This window comes from Nyctibius grandis, chromosome 17, assembly GCF_013368605.1.
Source record: "Nyctibius grandis isolate bNycGra1 chromosome 17, bNycGra1.pri, whole genome shotgun sequence".
Taxonomy (NCBI): domain Eukaryota; kingdom Metazoa; phylum Chordata; class Aves; order Nyctibiiformes; family Nyctibiidae; genus Nyctibius; species Nyctibius grandis.
The window spans coordinates 10,637,032-10,649,651 of record NC_090674.1 but is presented as its reverse complement, the minus strand read 5'-3'; the positions used below and the strand labels follow the sequence as shown (position 1 = coordinate 10,649,651).

Here is a 12,620-nt window from a genome sequence, read left to right as displayed (position 1 = left end):
GCCTCCAGCATGTTCCTGCTGGTATTCTCAAACCATGAGTACTTGGGATGAGATTTGCTGTCTCATGGAAAGCTTTCCAAGGTTTGTGCAGTGCGTGTTCTAGAGTTAGTGTGTGGGCTCAAAGAAGATGCGTTTGGTAGCCTTTAGGATGAAGAAGGAACAGCTGGAAAGTCCCAACACTGACCTTTGGTTCTGTGGCAGGGTGGGGGGAGAAGACTCAGTGTGTGTTGGAGAGGAGTGTCTCACTTCTCAAACATCCTCCTCCTGTAGATTGGAGGCTGCCGGAGGCTGTCCAGATAAGGCAAGGAAGGGCAAAGAGCATATGGATTTCTCTTGATGTTAAATGGCTGAGCCTAAAACCTTACAGGGTATCCACGATGATGGGGAAGATTACACCTAACTTTGATGGAGTTAGGTATTAGGTTACGCGATGGATATGGTGACTCCTGTCACAGAAAATTCTTTTAAAGTCTGGCCCTGTACTTTAGGGTTGCAAGAAAACATGTCCCGTTCATTAGGAGAATTCCTAAAGCGAGGCCCTGGAGGGCAAGGGAATGGCATCACCTGGCAAGGTGGGACATTGTTCATCACTGGCTGCACCATCAGCCTGTGCTGACGTGTCATTTCCCCTGGGAATATTTTGGCCTCTAATAGTGTCACTTGAAAGGAGCCTGTGTGGCTGCATGGTCACGTCAGGAACAGGGAAATGAGGAGAGAAGGTTGCAGGGCACAAATGAATACCCCATTTCTTTAATGGTGATGCTTTGCGTGCAAGATGAGCTTGTTGGTAAACACATGACATGCTCAAAGGGTGCCCCTGGGCCTGGGGCGGTCTGGAGAAGTATAAAAGCCAGTTCCACAGCAGGCTCCCTCATCCACTTCTCTTGCCTTCTCCTCCCTGGTGAACAAGGTGAGCTGCAACGGCCTTTGCCTCACTCTTCTCTTTCTCTTTTCCCCTCTTTGTCCTTTTACCTTGATCGAGTCTTTGCCTTGTTGTAGCTTTTGCTGAGAGCCTTGCTCCTTGATCCTGCTCCCAGCTTCTCTGTCCTTGCCACACTGTGGGGAGGTGGGAGAAGGTCTTGGGCTCTCTTTGCAGGGGAAATGTGGGGCCGGGACTCCTAATCCTCTCTTCTTCCTTCTGAAGCTTTTCCCTTCTCCCCAGCCTGCGCCTTCTCTCTCACCGAGCAGGCTGCCAGGCTGCACCTCACCTGCTGCCTGTGCTTTCCCTGCCCTCTCACCCAGGTGCACCTCCATCCCACAGCCATGTCCTGCTACGATCTGTGCCGTCCCTGTGGCCCAACCCCACTTGCCAACAGCTGCAACGAGCCTTGTGTCAGGCAGTGCCAGGACTCCCGCGTGATTATTGAACCATCTCCCGTGGTGGTGACCCTGCCTGGACCCATCCTCAGCTCCTTCCCCCAGAACACCGCTGTGGGCTCCACCACCTCTGCTGCTGTTGGCAGCATCCTGAGTGAGGAGGGAGTGCCCATCAACTCTGGAGGCTTTAACCTCTCTGGCTTTGGTGGCCGCTACTACGGCGGCAGAAGGTGCCTGCCCTGCTAAAGCCGTGCTGGACGTCCAGTGAGGGCATCGATCCAGGAAGCCCAAAGCCAGGTGCTGGACTGAGAATGGAGCTGCTGGGCCAGGGTTTCCAGATGGGTTGAGCTACCCTTGTGCCCTCCTGCAAAGGAGGGAGGGAAGCAAGGTGCCAGCCTGTGCTATCTGGAAACATGGCCAGCTGATGTCTTCTGCTTCTCCTGCTTTCTTCTGCGCATCGTGAGTGCCTGTTGTCTCCTGCTGTCCTGTGCCATGGGTTCATCCTGAAGCAAGTTGAGAGAGGTCCTGCTCATCACCCTCTCCCCTTGTGTGTGGGAGGAAGACGTGTGTCCCATTGCTGTGAAGGGGTGCCTGACTGTCAGCTGCCCTTGTAGCAGCCTGGACCGGGTCCCTTCCACCACGCACTGCTTTGTTTCACTCTTTAAAGTCATTAAAGTTTATGCTGCATTGTATCTTGAGTCTCTTTGTGATCCTTCCATCCTGGGATGCCCAGCCAAGCTGCTCAATGGGGAATCAAGGAACAATGGCATGATTAAGGATGGAAGGGACTTCTGGAGGTCATCTCATTGAACCCCCTGCTCAAGCCGGTCAACCTAGAGCCAGTTGGTCTATGTCCAGATGGTTTTGGATATCTCCAAGGATGGAGACTTCATAATCTCCCTGGGCAATGTGTTCCGGTCCTTGTTGACCCTCAGGGTGCAAAAGTGTTCCCTGATGTTCAGATGGACCTTTCTGTGTTTCCTTTTGTTCCCATTGCCTCTGATCCTGGGCAGCATTGCAAAGAGCCAAACTCCTTCCTCCTTGCACCTTTCCTTCAGGTATTTAAATACCTTAATGAGCCCCCACCCCAAGCCTGCTCTTCCCAGCTCTCAGTCTTTCCTCTTACGTGAGACTCTCCAGCCCCTTAATCATATGTGTGGCCTTTCATTTGACTCTGTACAGTATGTCCATGTCTCTCTTGCACTGAGGAGCCTGGAACTGGACACAGTAGTCCCAGTGTGGCCTCATGAGTGCTGAGTGAAGGGGAAGTATCAGCTCCCTCAACCTGCTGGAAATACTTTATCTAAAGCAGCCCAGGGTACAAATGAATGCTGCATTCGCAAATTGATCCCATCAGGGTAAAGGGGTGGCTGAAGGGATGTGGTGCACTTGTACCCATTTGAGGGGTTGAGAGAGGGTGTCCCACTGAAATGGTCACGTGGAGGGGACTGTCCTTTACATGTGACAGAGACGTCCAAAGTCACCCACATCCCTTTGTCCTAAACACCAGATTTGTTGTGTCTCACAGCAAACCACTGCGATGTCTTCCATGGCTGCAAGGCTTGTGTGGTGTGTGGCAGGTGCCCAAGGAGTTGTACCTCTTTACTTCTGTCCCCAGATCATCTCTTTGCACCCCCCAGGCCCCTTTCTGAAGTACTCAGCAACATTGGCAGAGCTACACACTCACTGCTTGGAAGTTTACATGACCTGTGGGCCATGACACTGAAGTGAGGGCATTTAGCAAGTCCCTCTCCGTCCCTTGCACACCAGAGGAAGGAAAGAAACCCTCCAGGATGCAGCCATTGTGCCTTCCTGCCCTGAACTGCAAGGCCACCAACATCAGGGAGGGAAGTAACCTTGCTTGTACGTGGACTTGGCGTGTAGTTGGTGATGCAGGAGAGGACAAGCTGCCTATCCTTTCCTCCCACATTCTCTAGTCCTCCACAGGTGATGTTTTGCCCCGTGCCTCCCAGTTCTGCTTCAGGTAGAGTGAGGGGCACCTCCTGTGCTGCTCCATACACTCTGGGAACCCCTACAGCGCCTTTCCCCTTAGCTAAAACTCCTCTTCCCTGAAAGACAGATGCTGTCAGCAACCCCCCTGTGCCCTGTGGTGAGGAAGGCCCTCAGGAAATGCAGTCTCCATCAACGCTCATGAACCAGGCTGAGCTGAGAGCAGAAGCAGGGTGAGGTGAAAAGATGGTAGCAGGAGGGAAGGCAGCATGTGCGGCACGTGATCAGAGAGGGCAGGGTGTGGCAGGGCATTGGAGCCTTTGGACAGACCCTCGCCATAGGTGCAGACTGCGGGACTAGCACGGGCCAGTGGGAAACTGCATGTCTGAGTGTGCTGAGATGCTTGGGAAGAGGAAACAGAGATCCTGGTGTCTACTTGCCTCCAGCATGTTCCTGCTGGCATTCTCAAACCATGAGTACTTGGGATGAGATTTGCTGTCTCATGGAAAGCTTTCCAAGGTTTGTGCAGTGCGTGTTCTACAGTTAGTGTGTGGGCTCAAAGAAGATGCGTTTGGTAGCCTTGAGGATGAAGAAGGAACAGCTGGGAAGTCCCAACACTGACCTTTGGTGCTGTGGCAGGGTGGGGGGAGAAGACTCAGTGTGTGTTGGAGAGGAGTGTCTCACTTCTCAAACATCCTCCTCCTGTAGATTGGAGGCTGCCGGAGGCTGTCCAGATAAGGCAAGGAAGGGCAAAGAGCATATGGATTTCTCTTGATGTTAAATGGCTGAGCCTAAAACCTTACAGGGCATCCACGATGATGGGGAAGATTACACCTAACTTTGATGGAGTTAGGTATTAGGTTACACGCTGGATATGGTGACTCCTGTCACAGAAAATTCTTTTAAAGTCTGGCCCTGTACTTTAGGGTTGCAAGAAAACATGCCCCGTTCATTAAGAGAATTTTTAAAGTGAGGCCCTGGAGGGCAAGGGAATGGCATCACCTGGCAAGGTGGGACGTTGTTCATCACTGGCTGCACCATCAGCCTGTGCTGACGTGTCGTTTCCCCTGGGAACATTTTGGCCTCTAATAGTGTCACTTGAAAGGAGCCTGTGTGGCTGCATGGGCACGTCAGGAACAGGGAAATGAGAAGAGAAGGTTGCAGGGCACAAATGAATACCCCCATTTCTTTAATTGTGATGCTTTGCGTGCAAGATGAGCTTGTTGGTAAACACATGACATGCTCAAAGGGTGCCCCTGGGCCTGGGGCGGTCTGGAGCAGTATAAAAGCCAGTCCCACAGCAGGCTCCCTCATCCACTTCTCTTGCCTTCTCCTCCTTGGTGAACAAGGTGAGCTGCAACGGCATTTGCCTGTTTCTTCTCTTTCTCTTTTTCGTCTTTCTGTTCTGGCCTCAACTGAGTCTTTACCTCAGTGTGGCTTTTGCTGAGAGCCTTGTTCCTTGATCCTGCTCCCAGCTTCTCTGTCCTTGCCACACTGTGGGGAGGTGGGAGAAGGTCTTGGACTCTCTTTGCAGGGGAAACATGGGGCTGGGACTCCTAATCTTCTCTTCTTCCCTATGAAGCTTTCCCCTGCTCCCCAGCCTGTGCCTTCTCTCTCACCGAGCAGGCTGCCAGGCTGCACCTCACCTGCTGCCTGTGCTTTCCCTGCCCTCTCACCCAGGTGCACCTCCGTCCCACAGCCATGTCCTGCTACGATCTGTGCCGTCCCTGTGGCCCAACCCCGCTTGCCAACAGCTGCAACGAGCCCTGTGTCAGGCAGTGCCAGGACTCCCGCGTGATTATTGAACCATCTCCCGTGGTGGTGACCCTGCCCGGACCCATCCTCAGCTCCTTCCCCCAGAACACCGCTGTGGGCTCCACCACCTCCGCTGCCGTTGGCAGCATCCTGAGTGCTGAGGGAGTGCCCATCAACTCCGGAGGCTTTAACCTCTCTGGCTTTGGTGGCCGCTACTATGGCAGCAGAAGGTGCCTGCCCTGCTAAAGCCGTGCTGGACGTCCAGTGAGGGCATCGACCAGGAAGCCCAAAGCCAGGTGCCGGACTGAGAATGGAGCTGCTGGCCAGGGTTTCCAGACGGGTTGAGCACCCTTGTGCCCTCCTGCAAAGGAGGGAGGGAAGCAAGGTGCCAGCCTGTGCTATCTGGAAACATGGCCAGCTGATGTCTTCTGCTTCTCCTGCTTTCTTCTGCGCATCGTGAGTGCCTGTTGTCTCCTGCTGTCCTGTGCCATGGGTTCATCCTGAAGCAAGTTGAGAGAGGTCCTGCTCATCACCCTCTCCCCCTGTGTGTGGGAGGAAGACGTGTGTCCCATTGCTGTGAAGGGGTCCCTGACTGTCAGCTGCCCTTGTAGCAGCCTGGACCGGGTCCCTTCCACCACGCACTGCTTTGTTTCACTCTTTAAACTCATTAAAGTTTATGCTGCATTGTATCTTGAGTCTCTTTGTGATCCTTCCATTCTGGGATGCCCAGCCAAGCTTCTCAGCGGGAAATCAAGGAACAACGGCATGATTAAGGATGGAAGGGACTTCTGGAGGTCATCTCGTTGAACCCCCTGCTCAAGCTGGTCAACCTAGAGCCAGTTGCTCTACATCCATATGGCTTTTGGATATCTCCAAGGATGGAGACTCCATAATCTCCTTGGGCAATATATCCCAGCCCTTGTTGACCCTCAGGGTGAAAAAGTGTTCCCTGATGTTCAGATGGGCCTTTCTGTATTTCCTTTTGTTCCCATTGCCTCTGATCCTGGGCAGCATTGCAAAGAGCCAAACTCCTTCCTCCTTGCACCTTTCCTTCAGGTATTTAAATACCTTAATGAGCCCCCACCCCAAGCCTGCTCTTCCCAGCTCTCAGTCTTTCCTCTTACGTGAGACTCTCCAGCCCCTTAATCATATGTGTGGCCTTTCATTTGACTCTGTACAGTATGTCCATGTCTCTCTTGCACTGAGGAGCCTGGAACTGGACACAGTAGTCCCAGTGTGGCCTCATGAGTGCTGAGTGAAGGGGAAGTATCAGCTCCCTCAACCTGCTGGAAATACTTTGTCTAAAGCAGCCCAGGGTACAAATGAATGCTGCATTCGCAAATTGATCCCATCAGGGTAAAGGGGTGGCTGAAGGGATGTGGTGCACTTGTACCCATTTGAGGGGTTGAGAGAGGGTGTCCCACTGAAATGGTCACGTGGAGGGGACTGTCCTTTACATGTGACAGAGACGTCCAAAGTCACCCACATCCCTTTGTCTTGAACACCAGATTTGTTGTGCCTCACAGCAAACACCTGTGATGGTTTCCATGGCTGCAAGGCTTGTGTGGTGTGTGGCAGGTTCCAAAGGAGTTGTGCCCCTTCACTTTTGCCCCCAGATCATCTCTTTGCACCCCCCAGACCCCTTTCTGAAGTACCCAGCAATGTTGGCAGAGCTGCACACTCACTGCTTGGGAGTTTACATGACCTGTGGGCCATGACATTGCAGTGAGGGCATTTAGCAAGTCCCTCTCCGTCCCTTGTACACCAGAGGAAGGAAAGAAACCCTCCAGGATGCAGCCATTGTGCCTTCCTGTCCTGAACTGCAAAACCACTGCCATCAGGGAGGGAAATAACCTTGCTTGCACATGGACTTGGCACGCAGTTGGTGATGTAGGAGAGGACAAGCTGCCTATCCTTTCCTCCCACATTCTCTAGTCCTCCACAGGTGATGTTTTGCCCCGTGCCTCCCAGTTCTGCTTCAGGTAGAGTAATGGACACCTCCTGTGCTGCCCCATACGCTGTGGGAACCTCTACAGCGCCTTTCCCCTTAGCTAAAACTCCTCTTCCCTGAAAGACAGATGCTGTCAGCAACCCCCCTGTGCCCTGTGGGGCAGGAAGGCCCTGAGGAAATGCAGTCTCCATCAACACTCATGAGCCAGGCTGAGCTGAGAGCAGAAGCAGAGTGGGGTGAAAAGATGGTAGCAGGGAGGGAAGGCAACATGTGCGGCACGTGATCAGAGAGGGCAGGGTGTGGCAGGGCATTGGAGCCTTTGGGCAGACCCTCGCCATAGGTGCAGACTGTGGGACTAGCACGGGCCAGTGGGAAACTGCATGTCTGAGTGTGCTGAGATGCTTGGGAAGAGGAAACAGAGATCCTGGTGTCTACTTGCCTCCAGCATGTTCCTGCTGGCATTCTCAAACCATGAGTACTTGGGATGAGATTTGCTGTCTCATGGAAAGCTTTCCAAGGTTTGTGCAGTGCGTGTTCTACAGTTAGTGTGTGGGCTCAAAGAAGATGCATTTGGTAGCCTTGAGGATGAAGAAGGAACAGCTGGGAAGTCCCAACACTGACCTTTGGTTCTGTGGCAGGGTGGGGGGAGAAGACTCAGTGTGTGTTGGAGAGGAGTGTCTCACTTCTCAAACATCCTCCTCCTGTAGATTGGAGGCTGCCGGAGGCTGTCCAGATAAGGCAAGGAAGGGCAAAGAGCATATGGATTTCTCTTGATGTTAAATGGCTGAGCCTAAAACCTTACAGGGTATCCACGATGATGGGGAAGATTACACCTAACTTTGATGGAGTTAGGTATTAGGTTACATGCTGGATATGGTGACTCCTGTCACAGAAAATTCTTTTAAAGTCTGGCCCTGTACTTTAGGGTTGCAAGAAAACATGTCCCGTTCATTAAGAGAATTTTTAAAGCAAGGCCCTGGAGGGCAAGGGAATGGCATCACCTGGCAAGGTGGGACGTTGTTCATCACTGGCTGCACCATCAGCCTGTGCTGACGTGTCATTTCCCCTGGGAACATTTTGGCCTCTAATAGTGTCACTTGAAAGGAGCCTGTGTGGCTGCACGGGCACGTCAGGAACAGGGAAATGAAAAGGCAGCGTTGCAGGGAACATAAGCAATGTCCCCATTTCTTTAATGGTGATGCTTTGCATGCAAAATGAGCTTGTTGGTAAACACATTAGATGCTCAAAGGGTGCCCTGGGCCTGGGGCGGTCTGGAGTAGTATAAAAGCCAGTCCCACAGCAGGCTCCCTCATCCACTTCTCTTGCCTTCTCCTTCTTGGTGAACAAGGTGAGCTGCAATGGCCTTTGCCTGTTTCTTCTCTTTCTCCTTTTCCTCTTTCTGTTCTGTCCTCAACTGAGTCTTTACCTCAGTGTGGCTTTTGCTGAGAGCCTTGCTCCTTGATCCTGCTCCCAGCTTCTCTGTTCTTGCCACACTGTGGGGAGGTGGGAGAAGGTCTTGTGCTCTCTTTGCAGGAAAACCTTGGAGACGGTGGATCCTAATCCTCTCTTCTTCCTTCTGAAGCTTTCCCCTGCTCCCCAGCCTGTGCCTTCTCTCTCACCGAGCAGGCTGCCAGACTGCACCTCACCTGCTGCCTGTGCTTTCCCTGCCCTCTCTCCCAGGTGCACCTCCGTCCCACAGCCATGTCCTGCTACGATCTGTGCCGTCCCTGTGGCCCAACCCCACTTGCCAACAGCTGCAATGAGCCCTGTGTCAGGCAGTGCCAGGACTCCCGCGTGATTATTGAACCATCTCCTGTGGTGGTGACCCTGCCCGGACCCATCCTCAGCTCCTTTCCCCAGAACACCGCTGTGGGCTCCACCACCTCCGCCGCCGTTGGCAGCATCTTGAGTGCTGAGGGAGTCCCCATCAACTCCGGAGGCTTTAACCTCTCTGGCTTTGGTGGCCGCTACTATGGCGGCAGAAGGTGCCTGCCCTGCTAAAGCCGTGCTGGACGTCCAGTGAGGGCATCGACCAGGAAGCCCAAAGCCAGGTGCCGGACTGAGAATGGAGCTGCTGGCCAGGGTTTCCAGATGGGTTGAGCACCCTTGTGCCCTCCTGCAAAGGAGGGAGGGAAGCAAGGTGCCAGCCTGTGCTATCTGGAAACATGGCCAGCTGATGTCTTCTGCTTCTCCTGCTTTCTTCTGCGCATCGTGAGTGCCTGTTGTCTCCTGCTGTCCTGTGCCATGGGTTCATCCTGAAGCAAGTTGAGAGAGGTCCTGCTCATCACCCTCTCCCCCTGTGTGTGGGAGGAAGACGTGTGTCCCATTGCTGTGAAGGGGTCCCTGACTGTCAGCTGCCCTTGTAGCAGCCTGGACCGGGTCCCTTCCACCACGCACTGCTTTGTTTCACTCTTTAAACTCATTAAAGTTTATGCTGCATTGTATCTTGAGTCTCCTCATGTTCTTTCCCTCCTGGGATGCCCAGCCAAGCTGTCCAGGGGGAAATGGGATGCCCTGGAGGGGAAAAGGGTGGGTGAGTAAGGGCCAATATTGGACCTCCATTGTTCCTGGAGGAAATGAGTACCCTCAAGGGCCATGGTCATTGGAAGAGACACGGGGCAGTGGAGGGATGTGTGGTATTGTCTGAGTATGGAAAGAGTGGCCAGAAGCTCCCCCAAGGGTCCTGTGAGGAAGAGGAGAGGGTGGATTGTGTCTTCCAGTTGATGAGGCCACCAATTGACCTGGCGGAAGACATTTCTGTGCGGGCTAACACCCAAGTGGCCAAGGCTCTGATCACATGTTACCACCTGCAATATGTCCTTGCCTGACCCACCTCCAAGCACTTCTTCCACCCCCGTAACTGGAGGGAGTCCCAAAGGAATTGAACGGACAAGTGGCAGTCAGGGCAACTGTGTAAAAGAAAATATGAATTCTGATTTTCAATTTTCTTCTCTTTCCCTCCCTTCTGCGGTCTTTTTCTCCACGGGGAATGCTTTGCACCTGGCCCTACCGTCCTGCTTCTGCCAGAGTCAAAGACCACTCTTGTGCACTACTCTGGGGTTAAAAGCATATATTTACACCAAATGGCTATCTTGTGTTCCCTGAAAGCAAGCTGTCCTTCAAAATACCCCTGTGTCTTCATCTGCTGGGACACCCTGTAGAAGTGCCCTCTCATTCGTGGTTGTAAGCCGTGCTGAGCCATTAGCAGAAGCAAGGTCAAGATCGAACCGGGGAAGGAAGGCAACATGCTCAGTACCTGCTCTGAGCAAGCAGGGTGTATCAGGATGCTTGAGCCTTTACACAGACCCCCAGTGTGGGGGGCTGAGTTGGGGAGAAGGAGAGGTGGTAGGTTATGGCTTCTTTGCATTTAATGTTTTGCTTGTGGAAGTGTTTTAAATGGAAGTGCCATGGATAGTAAACTGGTGTGCAATATGGTTTGAGGGTAGTGAAATCTCTTTTATGTTTGAAGGAAATCCTTCCACATGCAGGGCTGTTGTGTTGCAGTCATACTGGGGATTTCTTCTGCATGCATGTTTGCTTAGATAAACACCTCCTATAAACCTAAAAGCTCCCTTCATCTTCTTGAATGAGGAATTTGGCCTGGGCCTCTGTGATTAGAGAGTTGCCTGTCTCTGGTGGAGTCCCAGCCTAATTGGGAAAGGAGTTTTGTCCACCCTTTGCCACGAGGACACAGCTGGGGTGTCACAAGAGTGCAGGTGGGGCCTCAAGCAGGGCTGTCATTACTCTTGGGAACATTTAACCCCTGTCTTGCCCCAGAAAATGCAGTGCAGAGCATTGGATCCCTCCCTTGGTGTGCATCCCTGGGGACATCCTGACATTTGCTGCTCTCCAGACTGTCCTTGCTGGCACTGCCAGCCCTCACTTGCTTCTGGGGAGGATTGTGTGTTGTATGGAAATCTTGCTGAGTGTTTGGAAGTGTATGCTGTCCTGTCGGGATGTTGAGCCAAAGCAGAAGGTGAGGTACGGACATGGGGAACGGAAGAAGGAAGAGTTTTGAAGCCAGAAGATGTTCTTGTTAGGGAGTGGTTTCTGCAAGATAACAGCAGAGGCTATCTAATACTTGTGGGAAAGCAATGTCATTCTTCCTGAAATATTCTTGTTCTTGTGATTGGGGAACTCCAGGCAATGCCAAAAGAGGCGAGAAGGCAAAAGAGACAGGCTAATTTATTCTAAGGGCAATGAGACACCCAAGAATGTTCAAAAACCGAACGGCATAGTCTCCCTGATGAAAAAATGATGGCTAAGAAAGCTTCAAAGGCCTTGGAGGCAGAGAGAGCAATGGATTTGGCCATTCGCTGCATAAAGAAAAGCTGCCCTTTAATCCTGGGTTTATAATGAAAAAAACTGCATTCATTAAAACAAAGGCTGAAAGCATGCCTCAGGAGGCCGAGATGCTGACATCACCTGAAAATACTGCACCAATCCACCCAGTTGGCTGAAATATCTGCCTGATTTATATTCTAAATTCCCCTGGAAACATTTTGGCCTCTAATAGTGTCACTTGAAAGGAGCCTGTGTGGCTGCACGGGCACGTCAGGAACAGGGAAATGAAAAGGCAGCGTTGCAGGGAACATAAGCAGTGTCCCCATTTCTTTAATGGTGATGCTTTGCATGCAAGATGAGCTTGTTGGTAAACACATGACATGCTCAAAGGGTGCCCCTGGGCCTGGGGCAGTCTGGAGCAGTATAAAAGCCAGTCCCACAGCAGGCTCCCTCATCCACTTCTCTTGCCTTCTCCTCCTTGGTGAACAAGGTGAGCTGCAACTGCCTTTGCCTCACTCTTCTCTTTCTCTTGTTCCCCTCTTTGTCCTTTCACCTTGATCGAGTCTTTGCCTTGTTGTAGCTTTTGCTGAGAGCCTTGCTCCTTGATCCTGCTCCCATAACCTCTGCAAAACTTGTTTCCCACTGGGCTTAGATGGGAGAAGGTCTTGGGGTCTCTTTGCAGGAAAACCTTGGAGATGGTGGATCCTAATCCTCTCTTCTTCCCTATGAAGCCTGTCCCTGCCTCCCAGCCTGTGCCTTCTCTCTCACCGAGCAGGCTGCCAGGCTGCACCTCACCTGCTGCCTGTGCTTTCCCTGCCCTCTCTCCTAGGTGCACCTCCATCCCACAGCCATGTCCTGCTACGATCTGTGCCGTCCCTGTGGCCCAACCCCACTTGCCAACAGCTGCAACGAGCCCTGTGTCAGGCAGTGCCAGGACTCCCGCGTGGTGATCCAGCCCTCTCCCGTGGTGGTGACCCTGCCTGGCCCCATCCTCAGCTCCTTCCCCCAGAACACCGCTGTGGGATCCACCACCTCCGCTGCTGTTGGCAGCATCCTGAGTGAGGAGGGAGTGCCCATCAACTCTGGGGGCTTTAACCTCTCTGGCTTTGGTGGCCGCTACGGCGGCAGAAGGTGCCTGCCCTGCTAAAGCCGTGCTGGACGTCCAGTGAGGGCATCGACCAGGAAGCCCAAAGCCAGGTGCCGGACTGAGAATGGAGCTGCTGGCCAGGGTTTCCAGATGGGTTGAGCACCCTTGTGCCCTCCTGCAAAGGAGGGAGGGAAGCAAGGTGCCAGCCCGTGCTGTCTGGAAACATGGCCAGCTGATGTCTTCTGCTTCTCCTGCTTTCTTCTGCGCATCATGAGT

At 52.8% G+C, this 12,620-nt stretch overlaps 2 protein-coding genes and 2 pseudogenes across 2 annotated transcripts; all 4 read left to right on the top strand.

Moving 5' to 3' along the window:
* Positions 1 to 800: 800 nt before the first annotated feature.
* LOC137671354 (feather beta keratin-like) lies at positions 801 to 1,563 on the top strand. The gene is given in 3 exon segments (XM_068414855.1): positions 801 to 869; positions 871 to 906; positions 1,240 to 1,563. Coding segments are annotated over 3 exon segments (429 nt in total).
* Positions 1,564 to 4,506: 2,943 nt separating this feature from the next.
* Positions 4,507 to 5,268, top strand: LOC137671322 (feather beta keratin-like; annotated as a pseudogene).
* Positions 5,269 to 8,171: 2,903 nt separating this feature from the next.
* LOC137671320 (feather beta keratin-like) lies at positions 8,172 to 8,974 on the top strand (annotated as a pseudogene).
* Positions 8,975 to 11,637: 2,663 nt separating this feature from the next.
* LOC137671232 (feather beta keratin-like) lies at positions 11,638 to 12,404 on the top strand. The gene is given in 3 exon segments (XM_068414660.1): positions 11,638 to 11,706; positions 11,708 to 11,744; positions 12,085 to 12,404. Coding segments are annotated over 3 exon segments (426 nt in total).
* Positions 12,405 to 12,620: the final 216 nt, after the last annotated feature.